The sequence below is a fragment of the Taurulus bubalis genome (assembly GCF_910589615.1).
Source record: "Taurulus bubalis genome assembly, chromosome: 7".
Lineage (NCBI taxonomy): Eukaryota > Metazoa > Chordata > Actinopteri > Perciformes > Cottidae > Taurulus > Taurulus bubalis.
In genome coordinates, this window is record NC_136595.1 from 9195856 (window position 1) to 9215950 (window position 20095).

A 20095-nucleotide genomic window follows, 5' to 3' on the forward strand; every position below is an offset into this window, starting at 1 on the left:
AAAATGTGTACACTAAGAAATCTTGTTGAAGTTGTGTTTTTGTTCTGGTTACCTTACAATAAATGAATGTACTCTACACAATCTTGCAGTACTCTACAGTGATGGATGTGAATCAAACTACAGCTCTTGAAAGCTACTGCTAAAGATACTTTCTGGTTTAGCACCGCACACTGTTTCGCCTCTTTTTCCACAAAAAAAAGAGGGTGTTTTTAAAAACAGCACCTTGCACATCTCCGCAACCACATGGTCGATTAAATTAATTAAAATTGCTACAATACCGTATCTCTTGTGAGATGAGAGCTGTGGTTTAAAAAAAATATATATATATATATGTATCGTTAGGTTTAATTATTTTCGTAAACTCCCTAACTTGCTGTGGCGATTTTAACGTTTCACTAAAATGTTTATAAGTAGCCCTTACAACGTTGGATTGTAGATTTCTTTTTTTTTCTCCCTGTGGGCGATTTAAAATCCTACGTCTCATTGGTTCGTTAATGCTGCGTAGACCGCCTCATACAGCACATGCGGAAAAGGGCTGATCTTTTTGATAGATATTGAAGACGTTATTGGAGCTATATATATATATATTTAATTGAAGTATTTTTCCCCAAAGACAAATTCAGCATTCTTGCCATACAGTGTAGCATGTAAACACTGCTGTCATATTTTTTGCATGTTATTTTACCTGAAAGTTTATTGTAAATAAAAATCCCAGAAGCTTCAATCAGAAGTCGTGTGTCCTTTTCCTCCTCAGGAATCAAACAAACTTCCCAAAACACAAAACTAATGAATCAGGGTCTTTATTTTCTGACGAATGTCAGGTCAAGAGTGTGAAGCTCATTCTTAACATACAGAAACACATTTTCTACATTTACACAGATCCCAAAGTGATCGATAATGGCCAGAACTTAAACAGGGAGAACTCTCAAAGGGTTGGAACCACAAGATGAGACTGAAAGGCTGCAGATAGGGTGAGTGATTAGATGTGGCGCGCACACACACACACACACACACACACACACACACACACACACACACACACACACACACACACACACACACACACACACACACACACACACACACACACACACACACACACACAAAACCTGAGGGCTTTGCATTGTAATATCTTACAGACCGGTCAGTGGTCCATCATCTAAAGTTGAAATTACTTGTAAAATTTGAAATAAAATAAAAAACGAATTTCGTACAAGAATTAGAAGCAAGTTCTCTGACAGTTCAGAGGTAAAATAAAAAAAAAAGTGAAAGGGAGATCACTCGATTCCTCGTCGACTCTTCTTGTGACTCTTTTTTGAACTCCTGTGATGGAGAAGAAACAAAATGAAGTCAAATGGAATTAATCAAACAAATGGTTCTCATCTCATTGCTAACAACACCGGAGATATCCAGGAACATAAAAGACGACGATCATGCGATAAGAGTGAAAAATAGAAAAACTGCAGAAAACTACTACAGACTTGTTTTGGTACAGACTAAAATGTATCAAGAAGTCCTGATATATATATTTTTTCTTCTTTTTTTTTTAAAGGACATCATTGGTAATGACACTCCGTTCCTGAACCGGAACTCTTAACATAATTTATCATAAAACAAACAAATGATACCCAGCCCCACACATGCAAATAGATTTGCATACTTTAGTTATAACAACAGTAGCAACACTCACCTCTCTGGGGACTTTGAGTGGCTGCGATGTCTGTGGCTTCTGTGGTGACCTGGTTAAAAAAATAATGATAGAATGAGTACCAATCAACCTTCGTCAAATCATCACATAAAGTAAGACGTTCATTTCTCTTCTACGTGATCATTAAAAGAACTTCTGTGTTACGTTGAATTCAAATTAAAATAAAAAACACCAAATTGAAGAAATATGTCTGGTTGTTTTGGTGACAGCTTTTAAAAATTCCTGAACTGAAAAAAATAACCTCCTCAGATGAATATTGTGTATTCACTGTGGGGTTCACAGCAGGCTGCAGTTTAGTGCACATGCAGTTAGAGAACCTATGCAAAAACAATAAATTAAATTAATTGGATCTTAATTCAACTCACAAAATATCCAGAATTGAAGTTACGGCATTTAAAAGCAGCAAAAGCAAAGCAGACCTGCTCGGTTTAAAATGTGTGTCATGTGATGCACGGCAGTGGATCAGTGCAGTAAACATTTAGATTTTGACATCTTGCATGTAGATGCACATCATTATTGGAAAACAGCCGTCTTTAGGGAAGTCAGACTACTTGTATCACTAGAGGTGACAGAAAGATATATTTGCATATCATCTGCATTGAAATGAAGACACATCACTTCCACCCTACTACGTGACCACTGGGAAGAAAATGGAGGAAACATAACCATATTTAATCTCACTTTTATCTTGCTGTGGCTTTTGTTCAAAGCTTTTCTGAGAGCTCAAAATAAGCTTGTTAGGGTTGTATCAAAACGAGCTCCCCGTATACACTGAGACCCAGCATGCACACGCTAACACCATCACATCTATTATTTTACACCCTCTATTGGCCAAGAATAGAACCTAATCTTTGTCTGTTTATCTTTGACAAACATTTTGTTCGTCTCCATTTCTTTACCTGGAGATTTGGAGCGGTGGCGTCTGTCTCTGGACCGGCTGCGGTGGCGGCGGGGGCTCTTGCTGCGATGGCGGTCTCTCCGGGGCGACGGGCTACGCAAGTACACGCAACAAAAGATATACATAGGCGTGAGCTACATGTGTTATATTTAAAAAGGTGACAAAGGATTTCAAGTAAATGCCAACATGCCTTCGCCTCTTCGGAGATCTGCTCCTCCTGGAAAAATAAATAAACACAGAAGAATTGATTCAGAGATGAATCCACGATTTACAATCACTTTACAAAAGGGAGCTGTGGAAATGTCTTGTTTTGGATAATTCAAAACACAAACCGTCTGGGTGAGCGACTGCGTCTGTAACGAGGCGATGGAGAGCGACGAGGCCTGTCGTTGTCACGGTAACCATCACGCCGTCTGTGAGGCTCAGGGCTCTGCAGTCTCTCCGGCTGCAGGTGAGAAAAACACAAACACGTATCTATCATCATATCTTATCTGCCATTGCCAATCAGTATTATTCACTTCACAGCAACAAGGTTCATTACACATTATTACCTTCTCCTCTTCCTCGTCTTCTTCTTCACTGCTCTCCACCTCATCCAGATCTTCCTCCAGAGCGCTAATACGTGGATCTAACATCTCAGCCTCCTCGAGGACGTGTCTTTTCTGTAAGACACAAACACACATCAGTGGTGTGGGCACTTGAATCTGCACTTGGAGTGTGTGTGTGTGTGTGTGTGTGTGTGAACAGACGAGGTGTAAACGTACCTGAAGTCGGGGCAGAATGATGTCACACATCCTCTCTTCATGAAGAAGATCGTCAATGAACTCGTCCACGTGCATCAACTCAAACTCTGAAACCCCAAAAAAAATACAAACATTTTATCAAACATCATTTACCACCACATAACCAGGGTCCAGTCTCATTAAACACTACCTGGAGTTTAATTAGTGAACCAAAAGAATGAAACGCTCACTGTACTGAGAGAATGTTTCATCTTAATTAAATCTTGAGCCAACTTCTCAGTTCTGAGGGCTATTGAAGGGTTTTATTCCAAAAGTCTGGTGGGAGATCGGTTTGGCGCTTGTATAGTTAGATATGGAACAGCTCCACTGTGAAAACAGTTTTATTTAGAGAATTATTTGTAGATAAAAAAAAAGCTAAATTAGTTTTATACCGAAAAATGGGGACTGAGAGTCTGCAGACCTCTTTACAATACAATCTATTTATTAGAACATACTTTAATATCCACAATATAAATGCTCCATAAACTTAAGGTGGATCAATAAGAGCTTATCTCATCTTAATATCCAGAGTTCAAACCCTTGACGTTATACTTCTGGTTGAGTCGGTGACAGGATGCACCATTCTCGTTCCTTTCTCGATAAGCATGAGCAAATAAACAAGATGCAAACATGTAAATCTGAAAACTGTTCATTGGTGATAGGTGGGTATTTCCTTCTGTCATGGAAGAAGGCTATCAGTGTCACTTTACCTCCATTTCGGTTCTGACTCTTGACTCTTCTGTAATCGTTGTACAGCGGCTCCAGGTATTTGTAGCAATCCACTGCAGTGCCAGTTAACCTCATGTACATCGCTCCAAGTAAACGGACATATCTAAGAGAGAGAGAAAAATATCAACAAAGTAGATATTATTTATGCTCGACATGTCCTGTTTGTATACTGTTCAAGGAAAACATAACCTCGCCCCCCCCACAGTGGCTGTCTGTCCGACTTCTATAGTTTCTAGAATTTCTTTTTTTTCTCTCAAAATGTGTCTGTAGAAATACAAAGTCCTATAACAATAATAGTGTGCTTGTCGTATATATTTTTCCACTTTCTCGCCATTTTAGATTTAAATTGACAATCCTTTTTTATCTGAAGAGCAAGTCAGGGACTAGAGAGCCAGTATTAACTTTGTTCTCTAAATATATTGAAACTCACTTGAAATCCTCATTTTTGATGAACTCGACAATAATGTCTTTTTCCGGTTGAATCTGCAGCATCTTCAGCGTGAGGCAGAGGAAAGGAGTGGGCTTTATGTTTCCCCCAAAAACTCCACCAACATACTTCAGCTCCATGGCTTTGTCCACAACCAGCTCAGCTGTGAATCACACAACATGCACACACTTTGTTCACCAGTCATTGTGAAACACAACAGGACACAAAACAAACTGTGGACACCAAAACATGTAGGCTCACTTTTGTATTCAAATATTCATTTGTATGGTGTTACATTGAGATTCCCCTTCCCAGGAAGAGAGAGTATAAACCCGTATGTGGGAGGTGTCAAGGTACTTAAGTTTGGTTCATTCTCTAGTCAAAAGCAAACGACAAATCTCACCTGTATCTAGCAGAGTGTTTTAAGGATCAACCGATGGACCGATATGACAATTTCACTTATTTGTCGCTCAACAAGTAAAACACACCAAAGACATCTTGCTTACATCTTTTAAAATGTGATGATTGCCTTCGTTTAACTAATATACATATATAAAGGGTAAATAACCAGCAGCTTAACGTGAATAGCAGCCCTGATCTGTCTCACACTGTTGCAAAGTGACTTAGTGTTTTTAGCTTTTAGTCAGACAAAATAAACAGTTACAAGAGTACATTTTGGTTTGTAGGAACGTGAATCAACACGCTTAGCTTTAGCTTACTCATAAGTTAAAGATATTTATAAACAGATATAGAGTAAGCAATGCTCTAAACTATACTAAAGTGACACACGTGGTTCCGTAAACGTTAGAGAGAGAAATGCACGAAACGTTTTGTACGCATTAAATTGCTTTAGTTAGCTAGCTAGTTAGAGAACGGTCACTAGCATATCAGTCACTAGCCGAACAGTCACTAGCCGTTAGCTCACTAGCTAACACGCGACTCACCCGTGAGACCGAAACACTCCTCTTTCCAGTATTTAGACTCGTAGATTCGAGTCCGGATGATTTTCTCCACCAGATACTGCGGGTTGGTCCCGTGGATGCTGTTCGCATCCTTAACGGTTCTGTTTGCCATCGGAATAAAAAATGAATTACTCTGCTAGCACAACCGCAACCGCCTGGGATTCACCACCGGAAACAGAATAACTGTAACTTCCTGTTGGCTTTTTGGTTTTTCAGAATTAAAGCATCATTCTCCAAATCGGTCGGCAGGTGTCGCTGTTTCTCTACGTAGAGAATGCTGAGCGGAGGCGCACAGGTTTGAGTTTACTAAAACCGAACCAACAACAATAAAAAACGAAAATGCAGGGAGAAAAACAAGTGAAATAAATCCTCACTGTGTACATGTTCAATAGGCCATAAGGGAACATGCTATTTTCACCAAATAGGAAAAAGAGCTCGACCATTTAAAGCTAGAACACATTTATATGTCTACGAGTAAAACGAGCAGGTTTCTGCCACCACTATGTATAAATTAAAAACATACTATTAGAACAATGTGAGACTTTTTAAATATTTTTAGTTATTGAGTTTTTGAGTTATTTATTTTTAATTAATAATAATGCAAGTACTAGACATCCTGGTCCACACACCGGACCAGTTGGTGGCGGTAATGCACGAAACTGTTGTGTGCCAACCGCCCTTAAACCTTAAAGAAGAAGAAGAAACTACGCAATTTTCGCGCGAAATCTCTGAGTGCTGCTGTGTGCTGTCTGAAGGCTGTCCCTGTGGACATTTCCTTTCTTTTTTCCGATGCGGGGTTGGAGTTAAACAGATAAACGGACACACAGAAGTCCTCTTTTGGTTGTTGTTTGTGTTGTTGTACCTGAGCTCGTGCAGCAGACCGCGAGGACACAGCATGAAGTATTTCACCAGGCTGAGAGTCAGACGAGTCTACGAGTGGCGTGGAAAGCCTTTAAGTTTCAACAGGAAGTTAAAAACCTATGAATATGGGTGAGTACCACGTTTTTAATTTTGTCTTTTGGAGAAGCAGAAAACTGAAAACACCGCAAGCACTGAAAATAAAAGTATTCACAGCGAACACAAATGATCCCTCTTCCCGTTTTAGTATATTACAGAAATGCATCATATACTATATCTTTTTATATCATCATCTTCATCGCCCTCGTGGCTGTGCTGTCAGAACCACGTATCTTTACAAATACAGCCCTGTGTTCAGTGTGACGAGGCATTATTTTCCAGGTGATCCAAAAAGGCTTTTGAAATTGTTTATTATTAGCTCAAGAAGTAAGTATGTTGTTACATTTTCTCAACGCTTTAAGGGACACGTCATCCTTCACAAAATCAACCCATCAAGAGATGCATGGAACAGAAAAGAGAGGACGACCTGTACTAAAACTAACTAACTAACTAATTAACGCTGTCAGATGTAACGTAGGAGAAATATGAAGTTGCTAAAAAAAAAGTTGGACTTCTCATTCATGTCTTGTACCTCACTGTAACTGATTGATTAGTTGTATTAGTATTTTTTTTAAACATTATTTTATTCTATTTATATCCTATTCGTCTTTGTATATTATCTTGGGTGCTTTGCCTATTTGGAGCAGAGGAGGACGAAGTACTCAGATCTTCTACTCAAGTAAAAGTAGCAGTAGTCCTTTACGTGTTGATATACACACCACTACAAGTAAAAGTCCTGCATTCGCAAATGAGTTTCTATAAAAGTACCAAAGTGTTAATATACTTTATGTACCAAAGGTACTCGTAACACAGAGTGGCACATTTTAGAACAATGCACACCATATTATTGGTTTCTAATAATTGATGCCTCATGTGTTCATTGCTTTAATGTTGGTCGAGCTGTTAAAGGTCAAGCTCATTTTTAATTACGTTCTATCCGGCTGGGTAGCTCGATCTGTAATCATACATCAAGTGTCTTTTGTTGATCGACTTTGTATTAATAATCTGAATCTGTAAATCGCAGCTCTTTGACCATCAGCGTGGAGGGTCTCCCGAGGACCACGGTCATCAAGACCGGCCAACACATCCTCATCGAAGGAGAGGACGAAGACAGCCCGTACGTGGCCAAAGTCATCCGGCTGTTCGGTGACGGTGAGTCCCGACCGCGTGACGCCAAACTGGACTTTGTCCTCTAGGACGTGTTGCCGAATGTCTTCTCTCTCTCTCTTGTTTCAGAAAGCGGGAAGCAGAAGAAGGCGGTGGTCCAGTGGTTTGTTCGTGTGTCCGAAGTGCCTTTGAGCAAACGGAAGCTGCTGTGCAGAGAGCCTCACCCGCAGGAGATCTTCTACTACCAGGGACGCAGCTGTGACGACGAGGTCGACGCCGGGTCCATCCTCAAACCTGTGCAGGTGACGCTCAGCGCCATCTTCCTTACTCGTCTTCCTGGGCTCCATGGAAACGCAAAAGACACGAAAATCTTTATTTTTTTTACATTTAGGAAGGAATGTAAAACTCTTTCGTTGAGAGAAAAATATTTCCTTTCCCCCCTTTTATGATTTAGAATATGCACCAGCCTCAGTTATCCAACCGGAAGCTGACTGGTTACTGTGACCTATCATGGGAGTAAAAAATAAAAAGTAGATTTTTTCTCCGTATGTAAGACCAAAAATGATCACGGTAAGTGGACGACCTAATTACTGTATGCAAATGATTTAAACAGCAATTGTATGGGAAGGATTCTGTCCCAAGCTTTTTGATCCATATAAGCAGGATCACTATAATCGTGACGTCCACTGTAGGAAAAGAGTTCCTATCTGAAGAGGTCCTGCACATACAAGGCTCTTTTAGGATCATTTGTTTTAGGGTTTTGAGAAGTGGTTCTGAACACTCCCAATAAGATGCAGTTGTTTTTGTCTGGTGTATGTCAGCTGGGGCGAACGGTAATAAAAACCAAGTCAAAACCGATGAAGAGTCAGAGATATTGTCTTTTCTAACTGCCCGTCGAGAGTTTCACACTATTGCAATACGAAATCCGTGAAGAATTGTGTATGAGTTGCTCTTTGCATGTGGCCAAATGTTTTACCATGTAATCATTTCCTATTCAATAAAAATGTGTTCCTAATTTTAACATAAGCTGTCTGCATGGATATTGAACTGCTGGAGTGAGAGGTAAATGTTTCGTGGGATTGAGGTGAAACAACCCTTAAAGTCTTTGTCCTTTCGCTCAAAGGTGACGCACCTGAATGGAGAAGCTCCGTTCCCGGACTCTGGCGATGACGATACCCTGTACGTGAAGCTGTCCTGGGACTCCAAGACCTTCAGAGTGCTGGACTCTGCTCTGATGGACCCTGAAATCACTCCAGCTCCCCCTCCTCCTCTTCCTCCCTGTCCCAAACCCTCCCTCCCGCCCTCACCCCCCTGCTTCCCGCCTGCGGCGGCTCCGGCGTCTCGGGGCGCCGCTTGGCGCGCCCTGCCGACGCCGGACCTCGCCGTCATGCGCCGGGCCACGCAGGGGGAAGTGAGACACAGTCGGGCCACCGCGAGCGCAGGCAAGCTCTTCACCGGCGAGGCGGAGTCGCTGCACTCCGCCACCAAACTGTCTGCCTCAAAATGTCTGAGCGCCAAGAGGAGGAACGCCTCGGCCAGGACGCCCGGCGTCCGCAAGAAACTGGAGCTGAGCAGTGGGTGATACAGTACATTCTCTTCTGGTGTCGTAGTGGTAGATTTGAGCTAATTACAGATATCTTACACCAGTATTGGCAGATGTATCTGGCAACCTTTTGCACACTTCTCTTGCACTAATTAAAAAAACTCTTCCGGCCATGCTTTGCCCTCCTCGTCTCGGCAGATCCGGAGAAGAAGGCGATGATCAGCGAGGACATCCTGAGCCAGCTGCTGGACGAGGAGCTGGAGGTGAAGTCGGCTGTCAGAAGACCGTCGCACTCTCCCCCTCAGGTCCTCCCCCATAGCCTTACGCCCCACAAAGCCCCCGGGGCTCTGGGCACCTTCCCCCTGAGGCCGTCCTCCATCGTCCTCCACAAGATGTCTCTCTCTGAGGGGAACAGTCCGCCATCGCCGGCCAGACACGACTCCACCAGGTGAGAGTCCGCTCTCCCACACAGCCGCAGTGTCCACATCCTCTCATAGTCAGCAGCATTATTTGTAATATTAATAACTTGCAGATTTCTTTTTGGTAATAGTCCAAATTCCCGTTGAAAAGTCACAATGTATTGAGAAAAGACAGATGTATTAATTTCCAAAATTCACAACATGTTGTTAATGTTCATTTTTTTTCTCAAATCTTAACAAAATATTCTGCTTCTATTCATATTTGTTGCATTTCAGTCTTTCAACAGCGACATTTTAGCTATACTCGCTCCCCCCAACAAAGCACACAGCTGTATTAGCAGAGGGTAGGGTGGGGGTCTACCAGCAATCTATAACGGCACCAGAAATTCAATTTATACCACCACAATGACACAACATTCTATTTCCCCCATCTTTTAGTGTGATACAATAAATGTGACGATGGACATTCGAAGCATTCATTTGAAAACCTCCAAAGCGTTGAATATTAACAAAGAAAAGCTATTCTATCAAGCCCTACGATGCATACAGCTGTAGACTGTACCAGATGCTTTAGCTAAGCGAGCGTAGTGATCATCACTAAATCATCAGCCTGGTATCCGCAGACTGCTGTAAGCCAGTGTTGGCTACCCAGCAGGTATAGGTGGCTAATGTTGCTGCTGTTATGGACGCTACGGTTCAGTGCACATGCTAACCGCTTCATGCTCCACGGTGTTTACCGTTGCACATTGTGCAAAAACTCAAATTTGAATGAATCAAACTAATACTAAAATGCATGCATAAATGAATTTATAATTAAATACATCCATGAATAGACTTGACACACTGGCATAAATAAATACATAAACAAATTTAAATCTACAGAAATAATTTATGTAATTCCATGTATTTAATTTTTTTTTTGTGTATTGATACTTAAAGGAACAATGTTTAGGATTTAGGGGATTTATTGGTCTTCAATGGTGTAAAATGACCTGAAGCTAAGAATCGGCTCAGAATGAGCTGTTTATAGCTTCACAGGGAGCCGGTCCTCTTCACGGAGCCGGCCTCATATGACCTCTTTGTTTCTACGCTAGTCTAGAACGGACAAAACCAAACTCCGGCTCTATCGTGAGCCTTTCGGGTTTTTCGTTACCCGATGGCCGCTGCACTTTTCCCATCGTGCTTGGAAAAGGAGGGGTGAGCAGAGGGACATTTGATGCGATCCACAACCTCGCCGCAGGTTTTAAACTGGTTTCAACCAGAGATGACCTGTTTTAAACATGCAGACTCACTGGTGCCTCTTCTGTTGGATGTAAGTCCTCAGCAGGGAGATGATGGGATGGAGGCAGGGTTACTGACGGGCTCGGTTGAGACGCCCAGAAAAAGAAACGCTACGCCGAGGAGACAGTATGCCACCAGGGAGCAGAAGTGAGTCAGACACTGCAGGCCTGGTGGTTGCACTGACTGTAATAATATAACGTTCAACAACAACCAGGGTGTGTAAGAGAGCCTGGAGCTGACACGTGTATGGGGTGATTCTTTAAAAAAAAAAAAAATCTTGATATTCTTTGAGGGTTGAGTCTGCACGGCCGGGTGAAGTTGTTCCAGTGTGAACAGTCACATCACTTAATCATTAATGTTTTTGTTTTTCTCTTATTAAATGCGGTTAAGTAACCCCAAAAATCCAATGTGTCTTCAAACAGAGCTACCACTCCTTCTCGAAAAAAAGAACAAAAATCCCTGAAGGAACCAGCCATGGGCGTCCTGTGAGTAGACATAAGTGCATGCAGGTTTTCTAAACACAACACAACCACTCCTTCTGGGAGTCGACACCTGAACACAGAGACGTGATGCACATATTTAGATTGTTTATGTTCTGGTCATTCTTGCATTACTTCTACCTGTCCATAAATCCGCTCCTTATGACTGCAGAACTTGGCTGATAATCTTCATGTTTTTAAGTTTTCTTCAGTATCGAAGTAACTCTGGGAGTTTTCTGTTCATCCTGGTTACACTGCAAGCAGGAGCTGCTAATGAATATTTCAGCAAACTTTTAATGATGATTATTTGTACAAATTTAAACAAATGTACAGAAGGCAAAAAAACGGGGCTCAAGTTGTAGCCCACAGCTAATTCCCTGACTCCATGGCAACATGATGCTTTTGGTTGACATCCCAGAATATCACATCAAAATCCTCAAAATGATATCTCCCTTTTCCACCTGACTCCATGTCATCAAAATATGACGGATCTTCTACTGTTGTGTGACGTGGACAGGGCCGAAGTGGATAATGAAAACTCTCCGATGCTGCCGCTCACCGTCACACCGAGGAGCTCGAAGAGGAAGTCGGCCCAGCTGGTGGCGTCTCGCATCAGAAAACAGCTGTGAGCGCAGAGAGGAAGCTGTCGGCCTTTCAGTCCGCTGATCGATCCATTCATAAATTCTTGTGGAAGACTTCAGAGTACTGAAGCTTCACTTTCTGTGTGATCAGGAATCTTCTGGACAACCTGCAGGACCTGAACTCGGACGGAGAGGATGAGGAGGAGTTTGTTCCGTCCAAGAAGGAGCTGCAGAGCAGCAGTGAGGAGGAGGAGGATGATGACGATGGGGAGGAGGAGGCGGGGCTTGACAGTGATGAGGAGGTGATGTTTAAAAAGGGCAGATATGCTGCGGCAGGATCTCGTACTCCTCAGTCGAAGCAGAGAACTCGCTCCTCGTCTAGAACGCCGCAAAAAACTTCAAACAAGAAGGTCAAGCTCCTGAACACAAACAAACAAAATGGACAGAATCAGGTCATCGGTTTCTTTTCTCGCCGTGTCTCTTGTTAACTGTTTCTGGTTCCACAGGTCACACCCGGCACGCCGCGGACTCCCCATCGCGCCGTTCCCAGCATCCCCAGCAGGTCGCTGCCGGCCCGACAGCCTGCTAATGTTCTGGAGGAGGCCAGAACGAGGTGAGACGCAACAGTCGGTGACCTCTGAACCTCATGTACTGATCAAAATGTGTGATTTCTGTAAAGCAGCTATTATTAAAGGAAAGAAGAAAAGAAACGCAAAATACCAGCTGATTCCAAGCGTTTCAACAGTAGTGTGTCAACGCTGCACATCGGGGCTGCAGAATCCATCACAGTAATCATCATGATCGCATCAACGCTACCACACATAAAGATCCTGATCGCCGATTGGCTGGTGTCTGTTTACACCTGCATCCACAACGCTTCCCTGTTGTTGTATTTGTTTTTGGACAAAATTGAAGCCTTATTTCTTTAAAGTGTATTTCAGGGCTGGAACTAGCTATTATTGTTCATCAGACGATTTGTTTTTATGATCACTTGTTTAGTAAGATGTCCAGAAAAAGGACAGGCTCGTTTTAGAGCAGTGGGATAGGAGATTCAGGGATTTTCTGTCCAGAAAATGTGTTTTCTGGCCTGCAGACCTCATTTTCAAAATCTGAAACTTCATTTTGTTATTTATTAGAAGGTTGAAATTGCCTGAAGTAGGTGACTTTTTAATCTCTTTTTCAGGAAACACATACTCTGATAGTCCTTAAGGCATTAATTCCTTTTTGAAGTATTGTTGCTTTTCTTTTAACAGAAACATCACAAAGGACCAGAATCTACTTTTATTAAATCTTAAAATTGCCTGAATACCAAAGTGTGAAGCAGATGATCAACATAATGAGTGCAACATCGACCTTGTGTGCATTAATGTTTGTTTACGTGTCTCTTCAGGCTGCACGTGTCCTCGGTGCCGGAGTCCCTGCCCTGCAGGGAGCAGGAGTTCCAGGACATCTACAGCTTCGTGGAGAGCAAGATCGCCGACGGCACAGGGGGGTGAGATCCAGATCCTGATTCTGGGGTCTTTCGGTATTAGCAGGACACATTGGCACCAACATGGAAAACCTACAAACGATAGAGTCTCAGCCCGAGACCCTGATCTGTGACCCGTTTGTTCCCTTCTCTAATTGTTTTCTTTTATTGGTTTTTAAAGCTCCAGAGGTAAAACTATTGAGTATTTCATAAGAAAACACCCAAATTAGCCATAACCTTTGGGGATGTGTCACATGTATATTACCCTCAAATAATGAATGTTCAGGTATTGTTGCGATAATTTAATTTCTGCCACAAATTTATCCATTAATGTGGAGCTTTTTCTTGTGACGGCATCATGGTTACACTTGATGTCACGGCTTTTCTTTAGGTTTCTTCAATTGTCTTCAACAACCTGCTCAGTCTGAAAAGGGAAGCCTTTTTGCCATTTATTGGATTGCGTTATCATTGCGTCTATATCAATTAATAGATTAATTGTTGTTTATTAGCCCTAGGATTCTACAGCGGTCCATTTCTAATAGTTTTCAGTTCTTTGTTTGGAAATAGAATATATAGTAAATCAGAACATATTTATTATTATTATTTTACAGTGTGACGTCTTCAAATAGATTTTTTTTTTCCAACCAAAAAGATAAATTAATTTATCAATTAATTGCTGACCTACAGGTTGACCATTGTTTGAAGGAGAAGCTAACATTTGACTAATCCCCAAAACCTAAAAGAAATCCTTTGTAACGGTAAAAGCCCATTCAGGGCGCTAGTTTTGAACGAATGCACAGATGGATTCGATGACACTCGGACCGCCTCTCATCTCTTCCGTTTGGGTCTCAGGTGCATGTACATCTCGGGTGTGCCGGGCACGGGGAAGACGGCCACGGTCCAGGAGGTGATGCGCTGTCTGCAGCACGCGGCTGATGTGGACGAGATCCCTCCTTTCCACTTCATCGAGATCAACGGGATGAAGATGACGGATCCTCACCAGGCCTACGTCCAGATCCTGCAGGTGAGGGCAGCCAACTTCTCCCAGGAGACAAAAGCGCATGCGCCGTGTGAATGTTTTTGAAGAAACAGCCGGCAGATGTCGCACATTTTCTGTGCGGATGTCAAATTAGAGCGGCAGAATAAACGGTATGATTTGCGTGATGGAGGATATTTAAGCCGTCGACTTGCTCGGCTTCTGCTCACGTTTGTGTTCTGGTGACGTCCGTCCTGTCGGTACTTGGTTTCTGCTCTCCAAATAACAAAACACTGTTTCCTGTTTTTTTTCATAGAGCCTTTTTTTTTGTTGTGGCTGGTTTTTAACTATTTCAAGGAATCCACTGTGGTATTTTAGTTTTTTTTCTATTATTTATCACGGTTTATCTTGAATGTTGAAAATCTATTTTTTAAATGTAGAAATCAAAGTGTTTCTGGATTTAAAAGGTAACGTTTCCAAGACTTTTTTTTTTATTATTGATTTGACTTTAATTTTATTTCATCTGTCTGCCAACATTAACTAATGCTAGCAGTTTCCACCCGCTTCCAGTCTTTGTGCTAATCTAGGCTAACCTTGAAATGTCATTCCTCTGGAGAAGGAAAACATTGATCTGTTTCCTGACTTTTAGGAGTAAATAGTGCTCCAGCTGGATTCAAACAGTCTCGTCTCTGCAGAAACTGACGGGTCAGAAGGCCACGGCCGACCACGCAGCAGCTCTGCTGGAGAAGAGATTCAGCAACCCTGCACCCAGGAAGGAGACTACCGTGCTGCTGGTGGACGAAGTAAGAGCTCTATCATATTGATGAGCATTTATTTTATGGGCATCTCTCAAAAACATTCTAATTACATAATTCTTTCACGGCAATAATATAAAGAATGTTTAAAAATGTAAATATAAACGTACTATTTGCCAGCTTCACATTCAAGGTACGGGTGAAAGGATAAAAAATACCCAACAAGCTGAGAGTGAATTGACTGTATTCAAGTTGAGTCACAGTTTCAAGGAAAAGACGGTGGTTAACCACAGTCTCTTTGTTTGATTGAGTTGGAGCTCATTCATGCATGCAATTCATGCAATGCAACCAATGCATCTGTCTCTCACATTGTTGTAACTTCCTCTCTGTGTGTGTGTGTGTGTGTGTGTGTGTGTGTGTGTGTGTGTGTGTGTGTGTGTGTGTGTGTGTGTGTGTGTGTGTGTGTGTGTGTGTGTGTGTGTGTGTGTGTGTGTGTGTGTGTGCAAAACAAACCCTTTCAATTGCTTGATGAAATGTCAGTCGTACTACTTGACAAAAATCTGTAAACACTTCACGGACTGAAGCTAAAACTGTTAATCATGCGTTATGTCTGTCAAAGTAGCGTTAAGGAAGTAACGAAAATAAAGTTCCATTCTTCCGACTCGCAGCTCTGTTCTCATTGCGACGGTTCATTCGCTCTCTAACTCGCTCCACCGTCGGCGCGCGTTTTCTCTCTCCTCGCGAGAGGACGGCCGAGTTTTGATTGCTGTGTTTACACTGAGCCGCCGACACTGACTCCATCTTATGCCTTTAATAAAATAGACATCGTTGAAGGGAAGAAGGAAAACAGCAATGTGTTTCTGACGCGTTAACCTTTGTTTGTGTTTTGGCCCGTAGTTGGACCTGTTATGGACCCGGAAGCAGAACGTCATGTACAACCTGTTCGACTGGCCGACGCGGCGTCACGCCCGCCTGGTGGTGCTGACCATCGCGAACACCATGGACCTGCCGGAGAGGATCATGATCAACAGAGTGGCCAGCAGACTGGTGAGGGAGCTGCGTAGCCCTGCCCCCGCTATCGCGGCTCCTTTATTCAGATAAACGCATACGGTAGCTTGTGCGATTCACAGGTTTCACAATTAAAAGGCACGTTGTGTTGAAAAGGAGGAGGCGGCGGGCGTGATGCCGTCAGCAGCCTCTGAAAGTCTGATCTGACGTGGCTCAGGAGCGAATGAAGAGAAGCTAGAACTGGTGTAATGTGGTCAGACTTTCTAGGTTTAGTTCGGGTGATGGGAAATTGACACTTGGGTGTCAGAAAGCACAGGAAAAAAATATTGATCATAGGATACTATAGTTGAGTTGGTGAGATTTTGACAATTTGAGGGTCAGAATATTGACTGAGGGAGAATATAAAAAAGTTAGTTAGGTAAATAAATTAAATTAAGACTTAGAAAACTACCTAAATTAGGGATCAAATAACTTTAATGAGAAGAGAAATCACCCAAAAAAAAATACTGCAAAACAGGGAATAAACATTATCCAGCACACATTTTCTGCAATTCTATGCACAATGGAGAGTCGTGAAATCCCAAAGGAAGTTGACTCGGAACCTCAAGCAGCCCCTTAAACATCAGTATTGTTTACGATGGAAAATGATGATGGAATTTAGATAATTATCTGGTCAAAAAAAGCTTATTTTCTTTCTTTTTTTCAGGGTTTGACCAGGATGTCATTCCAGCCATACAGCTTCAAGCAGCTACAGCAGATCATCATGTCCCGGCTGAACAAGGTGAAGGCCTTCGAGGAGGACGCTCTCCAGCTGGTGTCCAGGAAGGTACGCGGCCGGGGCGTCTCTCTCTGACCCGAACGCTCTCGCTGGTCCGTTCTCGCAGGTCCGCTCTCTTCACAACTCTTCCTCCCCTCCCCCAGGTGGCTGCGCTGTCCGGCGATGCTCGCCGATGTTTGGACATCTGCCGCAGGGCGACGGAGATCTGCGAGCACTCTGCCGCCGACCCTTCAGCCACTGGTTTGGTTGGAATGAGTCACGTGATGGAGGCTCTGAACGAGATGTTTTCCTCCGCCTACATCACGGCCATCAAGTGAGTCTCTCATTCTGGTCCCGTTTAACGATGGCGGTGTAAAAGGTGTGATGAGGTGACGTGACTAGTGTGCGTCTTCAGGTGTGCGTCGCTGCAGGAGCAACTCTTCCTTCGGGCGGTCATCGCTGAGTTTCGGCGACTGGGATTGGAGGAGGCCACCTTTCAACAGGTAAAAACACACACAGAGAAGAGCGTCGAGCTCTCAATTCTAATACGGTGCTGCGTACAACAGGGTTTTACTAGAAGTACACATCACAATACCACTCAGTAAAAGTCTGGCGTTCAAATTTGTACTTTAAATTTACTCACGGTAAAGTAATATTTGCTGTCTGGGGAAAAACAACAACATTCAGACATGAAATTCGCCGTTTTGAAACCAAAATAGGTAACCTACGTGAATGGTGTAGATCCGAATAGTTTTTGTTTTTGGGAGGGGGGGGGCGTCAACTGTCCGCCGTTTCTGAGATTGGAGTGGGACACAGAAAAAAACTGAGGTCGTGATCATCTTAGCAATAGAAGACCTTTGACGTGTCGAGTCTTGGCCAATCAGCGTTAAGATGTCTACAGCGGCTTCATTTCCCTCCCACCAGTTTTTTTAATGGCAAACTAGTCAGCTAGCTAACACGTTAGCTAACGTTGTTGGGAGAGACAGCGAGTGAGATTACTGGCAGCGGAGAGTCCGTGGCAGCGCGTGGCGTCAGCCAGGAGAGCGGCGAGTCAGCGGCGCTGGCGGTTCTACCTACCGACACCTGACTACATATAAGGAGAGGACAATGGAGATTTTATCCAATTTTTATTTTTATTTTTTATTTTATTATTTTTATATAATAATTGTTCAGGTTTACCTGGTGGAAAACATTATTCAGTGTTCTAGACTAACAGTGATGTCTCCTCAAAGTAAAGTGGTATAATAGTATGACATAATATGGTCAAATAAAATAAAAAGGCTGGTACATTATACATATTATGGCATATAAGTGTAATATTATTAAGTAAAATGTAGTAGTAGCAAAACAATATTCAGTATAGTATAGCAGTATTGTAAGTATTAAGTCTACAAAATATATACACACACACACTACCGTTCAAAAGTTTGGGGTCACTTAGAAATTTCCTTATTTTTCAAAGAAAAGCACTTTTTTTCAATGAAGATAACATTAAATTAATCAGTAATACACTATACATTGTTTATGTGGTAAATGACTATTCTAGGTGGAAACATCTGGTTGTTAATGAAATATCTACATCGGTGTATAGAGGCCCATTTCCAGCAACTATCACTCAGTGTTCTAATGGTACATTGTGTTTGCTAATCGCATATGAAGACTAATGGACGATTATAAAACCCTTGTGCAATTATGTTAGCACAACTTAAAACAGTTATGCTGGTGAGAGAAGCTTTACAACTGGCTTTCCTATGCATAGCATCACATGTGTGGGTTCCATCTCAAAATGGCCAGAAAAAGAGAACTTTCATGTGAAACTCGCCTATCTGTTCTTGTTCTTAGAAATGAAGGCTAATCCATGTGAGAAATTGCGAATAAACTGAACATTTGTGTGTGTGTGTGTGTGTGTGTGTGTGTGTGTGTGTGTGTGTGTGTATACAGTTTATGTACACTTGGGTATTGACAAAAGAAGAATTAAAACCCATGATGATCATAGTTTGTCAGCTTCTCGACGAGTGACGCTGTTCGGCACTGACTCTCCCCTCACTTCCTCCCCCCCCCCCCCCCCCCCCCCCCCCCCCCCCCCCCCCCCGCTGGTGTCACCTTTTCACCCCTCATGAGTTTGCAGGTCTGACTGTAAATGTTAGACCCAGTGACAGGCTGGCATGAAATGGCTTGCATAATACTTAGTAATGAGGCCATAATAATTTCTGACTCATGGCTGAAGTTAAGTTTCTCCAGCTCTCCCCAGGTTGGCAAAAAATGCATCTCAAAATGCATCAGCTTGATGCTTTAAAATATGGAATCTTACAATTTTTCTTACGGGGGAGCATGCCCCCGGACCCCACTAGAGGGGTAATATCCTTCTCACCTTTTTCACCCCTGACCCGTTTTCATGCCTGAACATTAATTCTGTTATTTCTCACATGACCACACGGTGACCGTGTACACATCACCGCTAATTCTCCGTCAGGCCGGTAGCCGGTGGGTTCCAGGATGGGTCGAGCTGTGACCTTCAGCTCCTGAGGCACTGACACCCCGAGTAAATGTCGTCCCCATCTGTTTTCCCCGTGTGCCAGGTGTTTGTGCAGCACCAGGCTCTGTGTCGGGTGGAGGGCCTGCAGCCCATCAGCGTGTCGGAGGGCCTGGCGGTGTGCCAGCGCCTGGGAGCCTGCAGGTTGCTGCTGCTGGAGCCGAGCCGCCTGGGGGTCCTGCAGCGAGTCCGCCTCAACGTGAGCCAGGACGACGTGCTCTTCGCCCTGAAGGCCGACTGACTGGGGCTCCTCTTCACACTCCTTTATCTGAACCGCGTGATGAAATTGTTCCCCGAGTTTTATACAAACTGAAATCACTCAGTTTAAGAACAATATCACACTTTGAGCAGAGGGAAATATTTTGAGTCAAAAGTTGTTGGTTTTTGTGTGATTGTCCCCAGTTTAAAATGGGTTTTTGCTCTTACTGGAATTATTTTTAACTTTGTATAGTGCATTTTAATTTTATGTTTCAATACCTGGATATGCAATAAAACTCCTTATTTAATATGAACCACCCTTTCATTCTTTTTCTTGCAGTGATAATATGAATACAGATAAGGAGCAATTCAACCAAAGGAATAAAACAAAAGGAATCAATGGAACAGACTTGTATGGACCGCATTTGCTGTTATTGTATTTATTCAGAGGAGCCAGAAGCAGATGCATAGTTTTCATTTGGAAACCAGTGACTGATCAAACCACAACCTCAATGCCTAACTTTACT

The 20095-nt window shown here is 42.7% G+C and overlaps 2 protein-coding genes across 3 annotated transcripts; one reads left to right on the forward strand and one right to left on the reverse strand.

Annotated features, from left to right (window-relative positions):
* Nucleotides 1-834: 834 nt before the first annotated feature.
* Nucleotides 835-5622, reverse strand: prpf38a (pre-mRNA processing factor 38A). 2 transcript variants are annotated; one of them, XM_079220561.1, is made up of 10 exons: nt 5489-5622; nt 4548-4707; nt 4099-4220; nt 3371-3456; nt 3158-3268; nt 2939-3051; nt 2797-2823; nt 2608-2699; nt 1691-1739; nt 835-1323 (listed from the first exon to the last, which is right to left on the reverse strand). In XM_079220561.1, exons 1-10 carry the CDS (start codon nt 5616-5618, stop codon nt 1278-1280), a joined length of 936 nt encoding a protein of 311 aa, XP_079076687.1. In that variant the 5' UTR covers nt 5619-5622; the 3' UTR covers nt 835-1277. The 2 variants fall into 2 exon arrangements, with proteins under 2 accessions (XP_079076687.1, XP_079076686.1); XM_079220560.1 differs by having other exon boundaries at nt 3158-3456.
* Nucleotides 5623-6401: 779 nt separating this feature from the next.
* On the forward strand, nt 6402-19611 carry orc1 (origin recognition complex, subunit 1; the record flags this gene model as incomplete). Its single annotated transcript, XM_079221534.1, has 18 exons — nt 6402-6496; nt 7488-7615; nt 7700-7872; nt 8694-9144; nt 9312-9561; nt 10850-10960; nt 11236-11298; nt 11810-11917; nt 12025-12283; nt 12380-12486; nt 13264-13365; nt 14194-14365; nt 15013-15120; nt 15970-16119; nt 16787-16906; nt 17002-17171; nt 17253-17340; nt 19417-19611. The coding sequence occupies 18 exons, from the start codon at nt 6402-6404 to the stop codon at nt 19609-19611; spliced, it is 2850 nt and encodes a 949-aa protein (XP_079077660.1).
* Nucleotides 19612-20095: the final 484 nt, after the last annotated feature.